Below are 20577 nucleotides of genomic sequence, written 5' to 3'. Positions count from 1 at the left end.
TATCCTGAAACTCAGAAAAGAGGCAGCTATAAATATGTATTAGCTTTAATACAGGACATCCTGCTTCCACTGTGTTTCCCTTTCCTTCTTTTTCTTCTTTGATTTATAAGTGGTGTAAATAAACACTTTGAAATGACATATGGTGCATGAAATGAAAAAGGAAAAAACACTATATGCTGACTAATATAACACACATACATCAAAAGAAATACTAAACAGTAAGTACTGGCATATAGATTTTTATTACCTGACTTTTGCATCAATCCCCTATTAAATCACCAAGTAAGGGCTCAGAAGAAGTAATGCACAGGACATATGCTGGTGATACGTCCAGTTACTGGAGTATCCTCTCACCACTGTACTGTACTTCATTAGCTTTAGTGGAGTTATTCGGGAGTTAAAGCAATATGAAAGACACTGAAGTCATACATCGATTTTACTAGTAGTAAGGTTTCTGAACACTGTGTAACTGCATTTTAAGGCCACTTTCTAATGCCAGAGGAATGCAAGAATGGTGTCAAAAGGCACTGGTGTAAATGAGTGGTAGCTTTTACAAGCCAAAGCTAGAAGAAAAGTAAATGGGACTGTACAGATTTGTACCCAAGGATGTTTTCTTAAATAATCAGCCCATACGTTCAAAGTCTCGACATGTGTGTTTAGAAAAGGAAGTTAAACGTATTTGTTTGCATGCATGTGACATCCAGTATTTGAATATATGTGACATTCCTGAGTCAAAACAATGGTGTGCAAATATTGCAGGCATAACGTAACTGTTCAAATATTTATTCTTGGTCTGTGAATCAGCTTGGATATTCAAAGTTCAATTATCAGATGTACCCCAGAATCTGCTCTAATTAAAGTGGTAAAATAAAATAACTTATTTTACTGTCCTGCAATTGTTGAAAACAGTTACCAATAGCAGCCATTTTACTGAATGCTTCCACACCCAAATTCTGTCCAGTGGAAATAATGACTACTTGTTTCTTTTTATTTATGTATTTGTGAGGAAAATGCATCTAAAACAATCATAAGGCAAATATACACTTGTTCTGCTTCTGAGGTCATGTTTATGAATCAGATATTTTTGCATTCAGTAATAACATAAACCCAAAGAAAGTTATTTTGAATCAAATAACATTAGTAGTAAGTGAGATATTTTCGGTATGTCTCAAATCAGCAATTTCTTAGTTAGGTTTTGAGTTGAATTTAAGTGAGGAAAAAGGGCTTTGGTTGCAAAGAAGTCAAGAGGCCCTAAAATGCTACTGATTGTGGTTGGCAGTAAAATGAAGCACACAGCAGGAGTACAGTCGCTTCTGGAAAGCGGCTGTGGCTGGATGTGTGAACACGCATGTTTAAGAAAGTGCCACTACCATGCTCTACTCTAGAGACAGATCTTTCGGCTGTTGTGTCCTCTTCACCCATGGCATTTTTCTCATCTTAGCCTTTTTCTGTGAATGAAGCCAGTGGGATACACTGGAGAAGCCTCCCAAAAACAAACCTCAGAGCTGTCACTAAGAGCATGGGCAGCTTTTGGCAATAAATTAGAAGGTTGTTCATGCCAAGTCGAAGGGAAGAGGGAACAACCTCAAAGCAGCAGTAGACAAGAACCAGTCTTGAAAGTCATGCTGTACCTCGCCAAACGCTTGTTCGTCCCAGGAGAGTTACGCTGCTGATGCCTCATTTGCAGCCTTCTAGATTTCAAAATATTTTGTCCATCAGCTCAGGCATGAGTCAACAGGTGTTATTCTCCCAGAAGCAGAGCAAAACTAAGCTCAGCCAAGATAACAACAAAGCAGTGTTATCCTTACCCTAACAAAAAGAATGGGCCTATCACGCAGCAGCAAGGCCCATCAAAAAATGGAAGGAAAATCAATCTATTTGTAGTCAGCTCGCCTGTTCGGCTGCCTGGGATGTTGCAATAAATTCAAAACAACTATATTAGCAATCGTCATCATTGTGCAGGGTTTATACTCAGGTAAATGAAAGCAAAAACTGGGCACAATTCACCAGATACCATCTATCTGTCTTCTATTTGTTGGCTCATACAAGATTGTATTTGTCTCTGTCACATCAGCAGATAAATTTTTCCTCTTCTCTCCCTCACCAGCAGATGAACATCCTGAGGCAAATGCACTGGGCCAGGAAATCTCAGCTCAGAACTACCAGTTTTTGTCATTCAGATAAAGCTGAACAATCTTAACTGCACTTACAGTAATAATGATCAACCATTATTCCAATAACTAACTCAAAATGATTGATGGAGCATGCTAACTGACAGCCATCCTAGAAAAGCTATTCTTTGTATGTCATTTTCTCCTTAGAGAAGAAATAACTGGAGAATATTTTTTTTCATTTCAGAAAGACAAAGAGAGAGGGAAAAGAGAGAGATCACAGGCCAGACATCATTCGTCTGGACTTCGCTGAAGATACTCTCACAGTTAAAGGAACCAGACTGGGACATCTATCCCTGACTGGGAACCAGACTGAACCTGATAATTCCAGAATATCTGGATATCTTGTCGAATTTATGAGACTCTGTTGCCCATATAGAGCGCGAATAAGCAGTAAGGGAAGGGGAATCAGTGAGGGTCTCATCTAAAGACAGCCAGAGAATGTAATAAGCTGACTGTCTTTTGTAAGTGCAGCTTGTTCCACTGTTTATTCTTCAAAGTGTTGGGACAAGTTTTGAAAACGAAATCTGCTACCTTGTCCTTGGCAGTGAGAGAGGGTTTAGAAGTAGTAAGCATTGGAAAAAGTAGTAAAAAGTGCTGTAAATCCAGATACCAGCTTGTCTCTTAGTAAACTTTTCTTTGCAACTATAACCTAATAACTCAAATGGTAGGATTTTCACCTCTTTTTTTTTTTTTTTTTTAAAATAGGAAAAAAGTTCCCATTACACATCCCACTGGTCTATATTTACTCTGTTGTGAACAGTACCATTACAGTATAAGAAAGAAATAGGAGCCTTAAACTGCATTACTCAGGTCCCTGTGCTGACAAGACAGCTTTATAACATCTACAGCACATGCTGCCTGCGCAGATGGAGCAGTTAGATGTAAGGCATTACAAGGCAGGACATGTGTCCTTGCCATGTCACATTGAGCACTTGGAGGCTTCACCTCCTCCAGTGATGCAAGGGAAGCACCTCAGAGCTAGGTCTGACACATATGGAAAGGGCAGCCTCACTGAATTGCATTAAGTTGCATTGCATTGCAGCCTCATTGTATTGGACTCCATGATCTTTGTGGGTCCCTTCCAACTCAGGACATTCTATGATTCTGTGATTCTATGATTGCAGCCATATACGGTTGCATTACTAGAGTGTTCCAGGTTTCCCCTTCCTTAGTTAAAATCCAGTACATCAAGACAGATTCTGAAATAATCCATCCTCCCCACAGCTAAATACATCCCCTGCAGAAGGAGGAACCCAGCTCTTGCTATGCAGCGAGGTGTCGACATACATCTCAGCAACAGCTCTTCACTATGGCCAAATGAACTGTAGTGGTTGAAAATACCACTGGGAAAAAAAGCCCATACTACTGGTGTGGAAGCTTTCCAGTGCAAGTGCTAGCAAACAGTACCATGCAGGGTGGTTAGTAGCATCTTGCGTAGTGTCTTACCTGACTCCTTCATTGAGGTTGTAAAGTTCATGGTCCGGGAGACCCTTACGCTGGAACACGGCTATTACTCCATTGTGGATACTGAAAAAGGACAAAAGGAGTCATTAGCACCTGATCACATTTTAGAAGGGTATCACTTCCACAATAAGCCTAATATCTCTGCCTAGACACTGCAGGACCTTTTTAAAAGACATAGATGACTTCTGGTACTTCATCCCAGATGCTTTTAAGGGAATTATTGCCTCAAAAGTAGATTACATCTTTGAAAACCAGTTCTTTTGATTTGTTCCAACTCAGTCACTTCAACAGTTGCACATATTAAATCAGCAAACTCAGAAAACTTGAAGTATTATTAACACCTAAAATAGGTCTAAGTATATTAAACATAACTTTAAATACCTTAATATATTAAGCATATTCAAAGTATTTTAAAACATATTTTTGTCTCTGTGGCTCATCACAGAGACAATTAACAGCTTCACTATGAGATCAGTGATGATATTCCAGGCACTGTTGGCATATGTTTCCCTGAGCTATGGTTACTTGATTTCTTTATCAACAAACCAGCATTTATCCAGGCTGGACTCTATACCTGAAGTTTAACCCATAAATGTAGCAATACTTTACTAGAATGTAATCTCAAGAATGTTAGTTCTTTAAAAAAAAATAAACAAACACTGGACAATTATGAAGTTAAGTCAATTTAAACAATCTCTATTCATTTTCCAATATGAAACTATAGAAAAGGGGCAACCGGTTACAAAGACTTTTTCCTATTAACACTTACTCATTTCTCGAAGACTTACGCTTTTGTTTTGGCTAAAGGAAAACCAAGCCTGCACTGAAAGTACAACAGGTCTGGAGTTTCTAAGGTGGACAGCAAGAGAGGCAGTGATGTGCTCAGCACAGGCAAACCACCTGTCCTACAAAAATGTTCCTTTTTCATGTTCAATGCCATTTGTAACTGTTCTACAAGCAGATGTTGCTTAGAGGTGGTGACTTTCTGTTGCAATCAGACACAACCGAAGACAGGACTGATATCACAAAAATCTCTAGCTCAACAGAACATCACATACCTGATGCTGTACGTCCCTGGGGCGTATGGCCACCAGCCCCATAGATTCTAGGGCACAAAACAGCAAAATCCTGCCAGGTACTGCAAGAACCTGGCAACCTCTGTCCTTAGCAGGGATGCTTACTAGTCCCATGAACTTAACAAGACTATCTCAAAGGGTTACTGAAATGAGTACGTCTTCAAGATGAAGCTCTGAAATATGCCTGACACAACTAGCATGATGACACATCAGCTTAAATCACTGAGCTTAGGTCTGAGGACAAAGGTAAAGAAAAGCCAGTGAAAGGTGAGACCAAACCTGTTCTAGCATTAGCAGAAAGAAGTCTCCTGCCCAGTGCCACCTTTGATAGCCTCACAGCATTGACTCCAAAGAGAAAGAAGACTCATACAGTCTCTCCATCTGTCCGTTCACCCCCAATCCTCCACTACTGGAACCCCTTGACAACTTCTACCACATTTAACTATGGAGTGGACATCCCCAAAACATTAAGGTCTTTTAGGTTTCTGCTGGATCTTTTAGGGATCAAGAACATACTGCAGGTTGAGCTCACCCTTTATTTGACATGCACACGGATGCTTTAAGTTTTCCGACACTAACACACAAGAAAGCAGCCTTTATCTGCCCCACTGCTCATACTGCTGATACTCAGTTTCTAACACGACTGCTTTTACTGAAATGACCATTCCCACCACTGGCAGTGAGTGCAAGTCATTTCATTTCTGACTCAGTTACCCCATGTGTAAAATAAAGACGATGACACTGCCCGCTAAAGGTTTTGTTACGAAAATCATACCAAAAGCAATGAATGTGGTTGTCAATAGCACTATTACATGCCATGACCGTCACTGTTTTTTATTCTCCCCTCATATTCCTACTAACCGCAAAGTGTGGCTCTTCCTTTTCAAGGTTGCATCTGAGAAGGGGAGATGATATCTTAAGGCATATTACAAAAACCACAGGGCAGAAATCTTCCTGCTCTGCACCATCTCCCTGAGTGTCTCTCATTGTGCATGCCACCTCCCTGACTGTACTCAGAAAGAGCAAGGAACAGCAAGAATGAGCCTTAGGCATGCTCAGGAGGTGTATTTAGGAGCCACCGATTTGAATTTCACCCTGACAACATCTACTGAAAAGATCTTCCAAGAAAGAGAAGCTACAGCATGCACATCCCTCCTGGGGAATGTGGTTTTACCAGTGACTCTGCAGTATTGTTTTTCAGACCTTTGCAGCTGACCTCCCCCTACTCACACTACACCAGAATCTGATGCAATGAAGCAGCAACCAGTTTTGGAGCTCTGTAAAGCAAAACCAGGACGAAAATTGCCCATCCTGGAGGTATCAGGATTTGGGGTTGCCCTGTTTTGCGAAGAAGAGCTAAATGTCATTGCAGGCACGATGCCAGGTGGTAGTGCAGCATGCTTGGGGACCTTAGGTGTCCACATAAACCTCCCCAGATCCACGGGAAGACAACCCCTTTCAGTGCTTGCCGGGAGTAGAGGACTGGGCTGGAACGTAAACCTGCTGCTATTCACAGACCTGCAAATGCAGGCACACAACAATGAACAGCAGAGATGCACTGTTAGAAAAGCTCAGTCATGTTCATCTGTGGAAAAAGGAAATTAAAAGTGGCAGGTGAAGGATATGACCTGCTGTGGATAAATGCACAAGCAGATAAAAATAGGAACCATTATCCTCTTCTATTTTGCTCCTTCACTGACATTTCCAAGGTGTTAAGCACTCCCCAGCCATGGTGGTCCCTCTTTCCCCTACACCCATGTGCACAGACATATACTCATGATCTAACCCAGCTTATTTTGACTGGCTCAAACAGACACACTCAATTTACAATTATTTGAAAACTGGCAGCTAAATGTCTCCGGTATACAGTGAAGTGACGTGGGTATTTTAATATTATGAGTAATATGTGAAGTAAGGTTAATGTAGTGAATAAAACAAGCAGTCTTTACACGCTCGTCTGATTCGGAAATGAACTTTGCAATGTTCCTTGGCAGCCTTCTGCAGAGAACAATGACTAAATATCTCTCCTAAAAGCCAACATGCTTTCTCCTTCTCTCTGGCACTCCTTTCTAAGCGAGGGGGAGGTGTTCTCTTTCCAGCTTAACAGGTCCATTATTATTCCTCAAAGAAATAAGAGAGAGCAAGCTTTTTTAACAAGAAATAAGGGGGACAGGTTGTGAGCATTTAACTCAGTGCCTTGTGTAGTAGAACTGCACCTATATAAAACATCCTAGTGCTGATCTTTCAATGTGCCTGGGATCTTCCCTTACAGAGAGGGACAACTGCCTTGTCTGGAAGACAAGTTTTGGCCCTGCTACACTGACCAGCTGCTTTTCCTTCCCATCAGAGGTGGCAGCACTCGCACACCGGGTGCAGATACGCAGTCCCAGGCTGCAGGTGATGTGGGAATGCCACCGTAATCTGGCTCCCCACATTTGCTCAAAAGGCAACAAAGAGGAGCTGGAATAACTGGAACGCTATCAGTGGCATGAGGTGGTGTCAGGATAATAAAAAGCTAGCTTAAATCTTCTTAGTTACCTTGATCTAATAAAAAAATCAAACCCAATCCTTGCTTATATCAAAGTAATGCTATGGTTTCTATAATGAGTGATTATTTAAAAGGTTTTAGTTAGAATGGTACAAACTTTTGGTGTGAAGAAAATCTGAGCTGCTGCTTACACACAGAAGTCCTGCAAGATGCTTGAGGTGGGTGAATCATCTTTACTTGTGCCTGTGACCAGTCTCCACTGAGGCTTAAGTCAATAATGTATGTAATTAAACTTATATTTTAATAAATTTGAACTGAAAATGCCTTGTAAACTCCCTTCTGTAACTCTTCTACAACAGGGAAGTTAATAATGAGTGCAATCATGCACTGATATTACTCTGAACATCTTCCCTGTAGTTGCTGCGTGTGTAAATGTGTGTACAAGAACACAGAACTGCAGAGGAGGCAAAAAAAAAGGGGCCAAAAAACGGTCAGTTCCTTAATTGTCTATGCTCAGTACTGAATAAGGTTCCAGTCTCCAATCAAAACTAGAACTGACACTTCATCCAGGGTTATAAATGCTTCTGATTTGCTGTACTGTACCAACTAGATGCACAGATGTATCCTCCTCTTCCTCCAGTGCTGCACTGTCTCCTGCTTAAGAAAATGAGCAATTTCTAACACTCCTCCACCAGTATCTTCTGCTGGAACAGACCTAGAAGCTCTGTGCACCTGAGCAGTGTACCTATGAAACAACCTACAGTCACCCTTGCACCATGGGAAAAGGCAAATTGCTGAGATAGGGGTTTATGGCATTACGGATTGAAAGTGCAACACCAATTCATTAGCCAGCTCCTCAACTAGTATGAATTGGGGTAAATTGCTGCAGCAGCATTGTCCGAGCTGAATTCAAGCACTAAGATACATTGTGCGCAGGCACCTTTCTGTAAAAACAGATGCCATGCGCCATACCTGCTCTGAAGACTATGGTTAAAAGAAGAGAGACCAGTAACAGGGCAGAAAGAAACCGGGAAGGAGGCTTCTCACAGGTGAGTGGACAGGCCGGGAGGAGGGAAGCACGGCTAGAGCAGGCTGGCTGTGGGAGGGGAAATGAAGATCGGAAAACTGCAGTGACCATTTTTTTTCGTAAGATTTTGCCTTTAGAATTAAGACAAAATGCCAGATAGCTCAAGCAAAGTATTGTTCTTATCTACCCCACAGTTGCCACTGACTGACATTGATTGCCAAAAGAGCGCTACCTACAACCAAGGCAGCACTCACAGCAACAAAAGTCAACACAGCAGCCTAAGAAACTTCACCTTGCTACTCCTCCTAGATTTGCCCAATCTTCCAGAGGAGGCAGCAGCTCCAAGACTCAGTATTCAGCTGCCAGAACCATGGGGAACGGCAGGAATTCCCCACTGTTTGCTTCAGCACAAAGGTATCTGGAAGGTGTAAATCCCCACAGCACAAAGCTGGATGCTTGCTGCCAGCACTTGCAAACAGCCTAACAGCGTGAATGCCAAGACAGGGAGGGTGGGGTTTATTTTTCTGATTTTTGCATAATAGAAACCACTGCCTAAGTAGCTCAATACCACCAAAACATACATTCCCCTTGAGTCGCTATTTGTCCACCCAGATACCACTGCCTTTGGTGGGTGGGAAGCTGCCTACCCCTGGCACTGAAGTACCACCCCTGTTTTGCACTGATGTTCTTAAGAAGTCGAGAAGAAAAAATTATTGTCATTAAAATACTCTTTTCTGCCAGGTCAGAAACAGTTTGTTCACAGAGTTGAGGAGCAAGTGCAAAACTGGGCTGATAAGTCTCTGAAGCTTGACCTGTTTGCTTTGACCGTGGCCATGACTCTCTCAGCTTGGCGTTTCCTGGCAAAGCAGGTGGAGCAGCCCATGTTTTCATTCACGCACAGAACACAAGTAATTTTGGTTCTCTAAAACAGTCACTACCTTCGTATGCAAACAGCATGAATGAAAATATAGTTTTTTCCTTAGTGTTTGCAAATTTTCTTCAGAGCTCCAAGTGAAGTCTATGAGCAAAACCAACACTGTGTGAATAATTGCACCCTGCAAGTACTGGGTAGTTAAAGGCAACATTTTCATTTTCAAAAGGGACTAATTGACTTAGGGCTTATTTCCTCTGGACAGTTATGGGAATAGCTAATTAGCAATAATTAACCTGATATACTTTCATCAAAACCTCCTTGAAGACACCCTTGCTCCAGAACAAAACCTCATTTTTCTGAATTAGCTTAATCCAATTGGGAAGAGCCCGTTTTCAGCACAGCTTCAGTCCAGCTGCAACTCCACAGGCTTTCCATGAGGCCTTGACCCTTTTGAAATAAGCCTGCAACTGCTAGTTCACTTACGTTTTTGCTTTACCTTGAGTAGAAATTTCAATCTGCAAAGAGGGATAGGTTGCAATTACGCACTGGGTCACGCAACAGAAAATAAGCTGGTCTGCAAAACTCGATCTTCAAAGAGTTTGAGGTGCATTAGCTCATGAACTTCAGCAACTATAAACACCATTCTTACGTATGAAGAAGTTGAGACAAACAGGTGAAGGGACTTCCCTGAAGCGTTACCAAGAGTTAATATCTGTACAAAGTGTAGGACCACGGAGACTTTGGCTTCCAAACATACCTGCATTCAAGCAAGCATAAATATGTCTGGAGGGCTCTGGGGCGCAGGAATTCTCCACCACCACAACTTTCTATAACTGTAGTCAAGTCTGGCACTTTCTCCATGGTGTAGTGGTGGCTTGACCAGCTGGGAAGTCCCCTTCACCCCCCATCCCTCCTCTGCAACTCGTAGCTCTGCTCTGTCTGCCCCCCATGCACACACCCAGCCAAATGCTCCAAAGAGGGAAAAAGAAGGTGATCCTCAGACAGGCAGAAATATTTCAAAATATTTCTAAATAAACACTAAATATTGGAAGAAATAAAATTTCTGAGTAGAAGTAGTCGATAAATATGCTGCTCTGGAATGTTTTCTCCAGTAGAAAAGCCTGTCTGTGATCTGAAAAAAACATTCATTTTTAATTAGAAGATGAAATATGGTTCCCATGACTGTAAAAACTACAGCAAGTTACTGTGCTTATTACAACCCTGTAAAAATTAGCCCAAATCATAAAATTCTTTCTGATCCCATATGTCTCCTTGGATTTACTCCTGATCTCAGTAATGTCAAAGGCACATCATCTGTGTCTTCTTTGCCTTTTCTTTGCTATCTCTCCTTCACATTTCTGTGATTTTTTTTCCCCATTTTCTTGCACCAAAAAGGATATAAGTGCTTTTGACTAGAGGCTTTCTCACAGCACAACTCAGTATCAGCTCCTGATTAGGCAGTCTGTGCTAGCTCAATCAGAATGAAAACCTCGCGATGGATTTCATTTGCCCTGAGAGGGCCTCCCCCCCAGCTTGCAAGCTCAAGATTAAAACCCCTGGGTTTCTCAGTCCAATTGCTTTAGTCAGCATTCAGCCCTCACTTTTTGCCTGAAGCAGAAAAGCGGGGGGGAGAAAAGGAACTGAAGACAATGTTAGTGAAAAAATCTAAGCTATTTTAATCCAATGCAAATTCTGTGAGCTGTAGTGAAACTGTATTGTTCCACTATGTTGCTGTTGGTTGCTAGTTAACGTGCACTGCCGGTGTGTTGCTGTACAGATCTTTTGGGGTTCATGGGAAAGCAAGCTCAAAAAAGCCGTGATATAAAGCCTAATTTGCATAGTAGCAGACAGCAGCTCGGCACTGATCTCCCTTTGATCTAACAGTGTGGAGAAGTTTTACAGCACTTATTTTGGAGGTGAAGGAAAGTTAACAGGGAGGAAGAGACCCTCCTCACTAGCACTGAGTACTCTGTGCCCCCAACACACTGAACCCTGCAATTAAGCTCCCGCAGTTTGCCCTCCCACAGTGTCAGAAAGCAGCAGGCATCCTCTGGTATAAACAGTCTGAGGGCTGAGATGGGTCTGAACAGAGCAGAGGTGGTGGAGGGGACGTTACTGAGCAGCCAGACTGTAGCCACATACAAGCTGATTGCAGAAGGGGAGCCACATGTCCTCCTTAAAAAAAGCTCATGGTGACAAGGCTGCCATCTTGCAGAAGACCCCACTGGCAGAACTCCAGCTCAGCAGTGTTTCCGCATGATCCCCGCAGGATTGAGGCAGCATCCTCGCTCCACCTCTAAGGGCTGACTTTCAGTGGCGTGGGATCGGCAGTCTCGTGTGGGGCAGGGCCTGCCGTGGGGTTTGGCTTTACCTCTTCCCACATCAGTTTTGATGAGCTCGGTTCAAAAGCAGATACACACATGCCACACCCAGTCACAGCTGCTAACATTAGGCAAGAAACCAGCAGACATTTAAATATAGAACAGCCAGGCTTGGTGAGAGGGAAGAGCTCTGCTGGTGTATCTCAACTTCCTTGATCAGCAAGCTCTTACGCTTGATATTGCACAGAACGAAACAGAATGGGCAATCCTTTCGTCTGGAAGAACAAGCAGCCCCATAAACCAAAGTATGGCATTATAGTTCTCTGTTAGGATGTTTTAATTTTGCAGGGGAAAAGTAAAAAACATTCCACAATCTAACATTTTCAAAATCCACCTGAGATCTCTGGTGAGTCAAAGTTTAGACGCCCAGTTTGCCAGATCAACATTACAGATGAACGCCAGCTCCCTCTAGACCAAACCCTGTTACATATGCCAGGATGGGCATACACTGGTGATGGGCAGAAGCTGCAGTGGATAACTTCTTAATACAACTAATCCAACATAATTTAATCCCTGGCTTTCCTGAGGATAAGCTCCAGAGAGGATACAAGTCTTTTTTGCGCCTGAAAGTATTACCCTTACTCTCTCTTCCACTCAAGAGAAACCCTTGCGCTATTAAATAAGAAATAAAGGACCTTCCCTTTGCCCCTGCAGTGCAACTGTCTCATAATCTGCATTACTTGCCATAGCTTTAGGCAGCTGTTAGCACAGGCACGCAATGCCCACTTGACTTGCCACCGCAGGTCACAGCCGCCTGTCACCACACGGCAGCAGCCCTGCCAGCTCTCCCAAGCTGTTTTGGAGCCATGTACCACCAAATGCGATGGGACAGTGTGGCGATCCCTGCACAGGGAAAATACAGCCCGCAGCAGGAAAGCAGGGTCTGGCCTGAGTTCGTGCAAAGCAGCAAGAGGATGAGTCGCAGACACCTATTCCAGGAACAGGCGATGGGACGGTGGTCTAATTGTTTGACTAAAACATGCTCGTTGATCAGTAGTCTCTCCTGGCCAGAGCTATACTTGTCCTGTCCCAAGTAAAAATAATAAACTCTTGTCCCAGCTCACTTAGGAAAACCCCTCTGGTTTGAGTATCAGCAGCCTCTAAGCCTGGAGCTCTCCCTCTCCCAGCAAACCCGAAGCCTGACCTGCTCTCCATTCGTGCCCACTTCCACAGCTCCCTGCCCATAAGCCAGACCTGGAAACACTAAACCCTGCCGACAAAAGCTGTCAGCACACCATCACAAAAAAGGCTTTGGGGACCGTATCCTGTCACCTTGATTCACACCAAAGAGTATCTTACTCCCTGCTGCTTCCCACGGGGCTTCTGGCCAAGTGAAACTTCGAGCGGCACAAACTCAGGTGGCGCAATCTAGCCTTCAATTACCACCACCATCCAGACCTCGTGGGCAACACCAGGTCATACAAATTGAGCAGAAAACTTGGTCTCTTTAGTGATCCGTACTGTTTCAGTGCTTGGTCTGCTGTTGGCATTAAACAATTCATAATGCAAGCAGGAAACCAGAAATTGAGCAGTAAGCAGGACAAAAGATGTGATCTTTTTCTCAGAATTCAAATACCTTTAACAAAGGTGTCTACAGTTCACTGGTATTTTTCTTCCTACAGCTGTACCACTATACAATTGTAAAACATTACGAATGATGCTTTCCAAGCTCTGACCCAGAGGATGACATTTCATTTTCAAAAAAGACATGAGAATACAATTCCTAACAACTTAGACTCCTGTCTAAGAGTGTCACCAAAGTGGTCATTAAGATGCCTTCTGAATTTCTGTGCTAAGTGACACATTCTCAACAAAATGTTTCTATGTATTTTTTTGTCAAAGAGTAATAAAATTCAGATGTATAAACACAATAAAGAAAACAGACAGGGCTTATTTTTCCCTGTCCAAAGTGCATGTGCGTATGTACGCACACACAGAGATACCTGTATTAATGTGAGTAAATTGAGTAGACTTTGTATCAACAACCAGCAATATAGTCATGCAGATAAAAATTACGTATTTTAGTAGCTGTGCATTTTTTTTTTGAACTAAAATAAACCAAATCAGCCTCAAATGAGAGTATCTAGATAGACACAAAGGCATATTTGTAGCTGGATCCTTTGAAATAAGTCCTTGTCCATCACAACACAGAGCAGGCTGAGCCATCTGCAGAAAAAGCTCTTTGCTATCAGCCCTCAGAGAAAGGTTAACAGCAAAGGGAAAAAGCCGCTCCCATCTTTTACTTGAACTCAAACTCTGGTACGCATAACGCACAAACGCAGAAGCCCGGCGTCCTGTAACCTTGCTGAGCTGGGAGCAAAGCAGCCCAGCCTGCAAGCCAACGGAGCGGCTACCTGCACTTAAATCACGGCCACGGGAGCATGGGGAGGCTGCTGGGGAGTCGGCACGTCATACGAGACCTTACCTGTTCCAGGTAGCGTTGGAGCAGGCCCGTCGCTGCTGGGTCCCCCGCTCATCCAAGGCTGCCTGCTCTCTCTTGCCCAGATCACTGAGGCTGGGCGAACTCATGAACTTCAACCTGCGAAGAGTCCTCATGGTCAAATGTGTGTTTGCGCGTGGCAGCTACAGATACACCATCCTGTTTACACACACACACACGCAGCTGGAGCAGCGGCAGCGGCAGCAATGCGAGCAGTTCCCTCCGTTTGCTGTTCAAAAAAGAAACTTAAAAAAAAAAAAGAAGAGAGAACCAGTCTCTACGGAGCACACCTCTGCCAGCAAGAAAACAAACCTTTAATCAGATCAACTCTGACGTCATCAACTGTGGTTAATAATCTCTCCAGTCCTTTCAAAAAATAAAACTTGAACTTCTGGCTGCTGCTGCAGCACTTTGAAGGGGCCCCTTGCAACCAGCAGCTGCCCAAGGAGCGAGGTCTTCCCCTCCCCCTGTCCCCGGGCACCGCGAACCCGGACTCTCGCTCCGCGCCGCCGCGGCGTGCTCCACCTGTCGTGGGAACTGCTCGGCTCCTCTGGCGGCTTTGGGGGGGTCTGCTAGAATTTCTCCACCTCTCCCCCTCTGTCTCTGCACTTGCAAATGGAAACGAAACTGGAGGGCAACGGACAAAAAAAAGAAAGAAAAACAAAAACAAACCACGCAACAAAAAAACCCCAAACAAACCCCAAGCAACCAATACTGACGCACTGAGACTTTATTGGAAAGTTTCATAACTGCCTGTGCCCTGCCACGTTACGACACTGCACACACGCGCTCTCGCTCCCCGGCTCATACATATACATATACATACGCACACTCCCGCACTCCCTCTCTTCCATCCGTACGCTCACAGCACAGCCTTATGGCTCGCCTGGGAGGCTGCTTGGGCTGAAAGTGTCACATAAGCCACAAGACAGAAAGTATTCACAAGCAACACAGCTGCAGAATGAAAAGCACTGGTTTAGGTTTTAGCATTTTGAGGAAATTTTGGTAGTGCATAGAAGAGCCTGATGCTTTGTCTTGCTCTGCCTTTTTTTTTTTTCAATCGAGATAACAGCTGCACAACTCGGGGCATACTTAGTTTCTACAAAAGCCCCAGGTGTCTTATCTTCAAAGGAAAAATCTACTTTCTCTCTCTGACTGCAGTACTGGAGCTGAAGGATATGCTGCTACAAGACTCCAGCCCATGCTCAGCTTGCTGTCATTCACTTGTGGTTCTGTTTTAAATTCAGGAGTGCCTGGCTCATCTGCTGGGAAGCAATGTAACAAAACAGTGATTAGCTTTCTCAGAAAATAAATTGTTTGCAATAGACTGAGCCAGAGCGTAAGAACTGCTCTTCTGTTGCTCCAGCATTGGTCTGCAAATAGCCTGGTAACAGCCATGAAGGCACCTTGCAGAGTCACCTTCCACTCTCTGGAAGGGCGCTGCTATATAGAAGAACTTATCCTCTCTTTTTTTCCCCTCACTTTCTACTTACTCTTTTCAGCTGTGATAACCTATTGTCTAGATTCAGGCCAGAATGTGTTTGTGTCCAAATAATATGACAAAGCTTACATTTCAGGGTAACAGGATTTCTCACAGCAAGATCTGCCCTTTGCGCATCACTTACTGAAAACTCATTTCTCTCACTATTCACCCAAACTCAGCTAAGCTCATTGCATATAAATATTTACTTCAAAAATTTATATTTGGTGTTACCTCTGTGGGCAGCAGGTACAGAACTATCTAGGAAAATAAATCCATTTTTACCTTGTGCTAGTTTTAGCAGCAGTAGTTTCATCCAGCTCCTTGGATTAGCATTATATTGATTGTCCTTCCCATATTGAAACCCTCAAGTATACAAATGAGCATCACGGTAGATGGTACATAATGTTTCACTTTGGAAGGGACCTGCAGCTCCACATTTAACCTATGTACAAAGGCATCACTATCCCTGGTCTCTTCCAGATGTTTAAATCCTTCAAACAAACGAACAACAATCCACTATGTACACAGCCGCAAAAGGAAAACAAACGCAACAATATATGGCTGTATTCTAAGGAATGAGATGGCTTCTACAGCATACAAATCAGTGACCAAAAATAGATACAGCAAAACACTGCTTTGTTCAAATCGGATGAAGGGCACTCCGTTTCCGTGGATAATACAGCTCGGGAAAGCAGGGGACCACATCTCAGTCTGCGCTTCTGCTGAGGGCTCAGATAAACGTGCCTCTACCCTGTTAAGTGAAACAACTAGTTGGATAAACCTGTGTCAATACAATTCCATCTAATTCCATTTTCCACCTAGCTCAGTTGCTTCTCTGCATCTCACTTGCTGTGAATTTGATAAGCCCTGCAAAATATTATTTTACCGGATTAAACCTTTGGAATTTTTAACTCTTTGATCCTTCGGCAGCGTCGATGACTTTATAAACCGTACCTAGATGATGCCATTATCTCAGCAACTACATAATAATATTTCATCTGGTTTTTTCTTAAAATCCTCAACTTTCTAAAATGACTGAACCCAAGGAGCTGCTGTGTCAACCTCAAATATGCCAGACAATGCTGCAAAAAGCAGCACTTGGCTTCCTCATAAACTCCAAATCCCCAGAGAAGGAAAAAAATACCTCTTTCCCTCTGTTTGTTGAAATATTACACCTATAGATGTCAGACTATTTTTATGCCACCCCATCAATCTCAGTAACCAGCACTAGATTCAGAGTCGACACATGCACAAAGCACATGGGAGAAGCAGCGTTCCAGTCTCCTGAAAAATTTCGGCTCGTGGTAACAGAGGCCAGGCTTTCTCTACACTCCTTCCTATGATTCCACTTGATCAAATGTTGATTTATGATGAAATTAATCCTTTTCAACAAGGGTTACCTCCACCCATAATTACCGAGTAATACTTCTCATTTACATTGTGCTGTGCATCCACAGACATCCTTGACTTCACGGCATTCATTAATTCAGCCCTCAGCAGCTCTTGGGTATGAAGGTAAAAGATACGATCCGCACTTCAGCACGAAGAGTGAAGAAGAAAAAGGTGATGTGACTTGCCCAGGCCACCCTGTGAGGAGGTGTCAGAGACGTCAAGAGATCCTAGGACCTCTGCCTCCCATTCCAGCATGCTGCAGAGGGGATGCTGCAGGGACTGGGTAGCCAGGGACCCCTTGGGCCTGGGGTGCCAGAGGGTGATGCAGAAGACAGAGCTCTTCGTCAGGGCTTTCAGTGTGGCTGTTCCTCTGTAGCCACTTGTGAAGAGAGTTGCCGCAATACAGCACTGCTTCAACATCGAGAGGCTAAGCAGCAGAGATTGCTCGCTATTGGTCATGGAGTGGGGTAAGAACACTGACCAGACTAATTGGGAAGGAGGGGAGGATGGGGGAGTGGCAGCCCCCCTCCCCCGTAGGCTCAATAACGAGCACTACAAGCTTCTCAAATAGAACAACCACACTCAGCACATTTACAGAGACGAGACTGTAAAGGACTGTTAGGATAATTCATTTAATCCCAGCATGCCACACACAGTGCTAATACCACTATTTCACTCGCAAGAAAACTGCAGCTCAAAGGTTAAGTGATTTAATCAAAGCCACACAACCACCTCGGTGCAGAAGGCACATCCAGTCCCAGCTCCTGCTCCCTTCCCTCCCCTTCCCCTCCAACATCTCTCCACATAAAATCAGGCCTGTCTCTACTAAAAACTGCTCTTTCATCTGCAGGGCCCACATCCTGCGGGTGACTGTGTGGCAAGTCCTGGAGCTGCCATGGTGCCAGAGACCTCGGGGAATTCTGCTCACCTGGACCTGCTTGCTATCTTGAGGCCTAAAACAACCTACAGGTACATGAATACAGCCCGACAAGCTCAAGATGTTTTATGCCATTGTTAGAAGACAACGTTAGCACACAGATCCAGGACCTCATAGCAAACATGGTTTTTAAAATAATCACTAAGGGTAACTGCAGTTACATCCTGGTGTGCCCTTAACAACTGCAACGCTCTGTCTGGGAGCTGCGGTTTAAAAATCACATTGCTGTCCCTAGAAAACATTAAAAAATGTCCAGGCAGACCTCCCCAAGCATACACTTGATTTCAAAAGAATGAGATTTGCTAAAAAAAAAAAAACAAACCCTCCAAAACCAACCAACCAACCGAACAAAACCCCTACATTTTATTTACGTAATGCCATGTTGATCTTTACGGTACAACTGTGTTGTCTTCCTACAAGTTTCCTTTTGACCGTGATGAGAGGGCAAGGAAGCAAAAAGTAACACTGACAATGGGAACATGAAGAAATGCACAATTTATGAAATTCATAATAAAACTGCCAGTGCTGTGACTGCCACAGGTCAACATGTCTTCAGCTACATCATTCTGCTACTGCAATGACAGGGTAACACTGCAGTGATATTGGTGCCAGTGGGAGGATATAATCAGCAAGAGAATTTGCTGTCTCAGCGTTATTCACCAGAGCTGTGTCATGTTAAAAAAAAAAAACCAAAAAAACTAAACACCAAACCTCAAGAAACATAAATTTTAATTGGAAAAAAAAAATAAAAAGGCTGCTACTTCACTTTATCTCCCCTCCTCTTTTGGAGAAGATGGCAGAAATCCCTATGGAAATACTGAATGATGTACGCTCTGCAAGTGAAGGACAAAGAGGTAAAGTGCAATCTGTTGCAGAAAGGAGTTAAAAACGGCCCTAGATAAATGCGCTTTAGTTTTTCTTTGTAAACCACACCACAAAACTTAGGGCATGCCTCAACACATGCCAAAGCTCAGGAATTAGTCTTCTGAAAAAACACATTTCTTAAAGGCACAGCACATCCTGCTGCACCAGCAGAGAAGGAACAAGGTGGAAGGCAAGGAGGAGATGTGCAACTATCTGGAAAAAAAAATAAAAAGAGCAAAGGGGGAAATGAAGTCGCAAACCTTATGACTCATCAACTCTTTTACTACAATATCCACATAAAGCTCCTTTATTATCAAAAAACAAAGAATAAAGAGAATAAAGAAAATAGGAAACCAAGCAGGCACTATTTATGCCCTTCCCTCTCCATCCCACTGACTCTCTGCAACCTCTGGAGATAAAGGCGCTCTCAAGGATGGTTTCTGCCTGTCATTTATTGAGGCTGGTCACAGGACAGCCGTGGTTTTGCCAGCCTTTTCCTTCATTTCTGCTCTCACCACAGCCAAGCACCCACTTACAGGAGAGGGCCTGGGCTTACTGGGCCATCTCCCCAACCTCTGGAACACCTACTGCATGCTCCTGCAGTTCTGCATCCTGTGATCAATGGCACTCGCATGACCACAGTTGCCTCTCTTTAGACACAACAGGGCTTTCTGCTCCTTCAGCTGCATATACAACTCACACGTGGGGTTTCTTTTGTCTTTTACATTGTGGAAAAGTAGAAATGCTCAAGACAGTATCTTCTTCTTAAGCAAGCAGGAGGTGGCACCTAAGAAGAGTCCTTTGACTTCTGCTAGAAAGGGATGCTCTACCACCCCTCACCATTTCTGCAGCAACACCTGCAAGCGCAGTCCATCCTGCAAAGCTCCAGACCTGATCCGCAGGAAGGCACGGCTGCTGCAGTTCCACTGCCTGCCTCAGAGACATACTGGCTTGCACCAAACATGGACACCCCTCATCACTGCAACCTCTGGAGGATCAGGGCCCATTTCCTGGACCTTCCCTTCCCAGCCTTACTCGGTGTGAGGCCAAGCAGTGTGAATGTGCCTTAGGAGACTTTCTCAGCAGAGAGCGAGCGAGCAGCATCTAAGCAAAGGGCCATCTGCACTGCAGCAACCATCCATGTCTAGTTTCTTTTCACAGTTTTCTGCTGGATGACATTTCTTATATGTTCATTGACTGAGTTCCTCAGCCTTCCCAGCTTGCTCCCCTCCTGATTCTCTACCACTCTTTCCTCTTATACTCCCTCTTCCTTTTCTGTCTGTCTTGGTCAGTCAATTCTTCCTCAGGCAAAGTTTTTAAATATAAACAAAATGGGAAAGGAAAGGAAAGGAAAGGAAAGGAAAGGAAAGGAAAGGAAAGGAAAGGAAAGGAAAGGAAAGGAAAGGAAAGGAAAGGAAAGGAAAGGAAAGGAAAGGAAAGGAAAGGAAAGGAAAGGAAAGGAAAGGAAAGGAAAGGAAAGGAAAGGAAAGGAAAGGAAAGGAAAGGAAAAGAAAGGAAAGGAAAGGAAAAGAAAGGAAAGGAAAGGAAAGGAAAGGAAAGGAAAGGAAAGGAAAAAGAGAGACCAAAATGCTGGTATTAACACTGTTTGCAAAACACTCTTCAGCTGGCTGTAAGGGAATCAAGTCTTTGTCTCACCTCTTTGGACTGTGAGCTCTTCTCTAGCTCTTCTTCACTGTTTTTGCTCAGTGTGTGTACTCCAGCTAGCAAAACAGGGCCCTGAGCTCAGAGTAAGTCCCCAGTCACAAGCCTAACCTAACACAGGTTAGCAATATCTAGCAATACCTGTAAGGAAACCTTCGCTCAAAGCATCCATGAAATTGCATCCCCTTCGCTAGCAGTTTTTCATTTATGGAGTATAACAATATAAGCAGTTCTTAAAATATAGCAGATAGATAATTCTTTTATCCTTGTCCTTCAGGAGATGGAAACTAGGAGAAAATTCTATAGAAACAGGCC

The 20577-nt window shown here is 43.6% G+C and overlaps 1 protein-coding gene across 8 annotated transcripts in view; it reads right to left on the bottom strand.

Annotated features, from left to right (window-relative positions):
• Window positions 1–20577, bottom strand: part of PRR5 (proline rich 5) — a 97334-nt gene that overhangs the window by 42587 nt on the left and 34170 nt on the right. For 5 of the 8 annotated variants that reach the window (XM_071816532.1, XM_071816543.1, XM_071816523.1 and 2 more), the window contains 2 exons: window positions 13910–14169; window positions 3621–3701 (listed from right to left, as the gene is read on the bottom strand). In XM_071816532.1, the coding sequence (XP_071672633.1) occupies window positions 3621–3701; window positions 13910–14040 (212 nt within the window). In that variant the 5' untranslated portion in view covers window positions 14041–14169. Of the gene's footprint in view, window positions 1–3620; window positions 3702–13909; window positions 14170–16844; window positions 16864–20577 lie in introns of those variants that run through there. The other 3 variants (XM_065862595.2, XM_065862592.2, XM_065862591.2) reach the window with 2 other exon arrangements.

The sequence above is a fragment of the Patagioenas fasciata genome, chromosome 1 (genome assembly GCF_037038585.1).
Source record: "Patagioenas fasciata isolate bPatFas1 chromosome 1, bPatFas1.hap1, whole genome shotgun sequence".
Classification (NCBI taxonomy): Eukaryota; Metazoa; Chordata; class Aves; order Columbiformes; family Columbidae; genus Patagioenas; species Patagioenas fasciata.
Note: the sequence above shows the minus strand (reverse complement) of the source record. Positions and strands in the feature narration are given on the sequence as shown.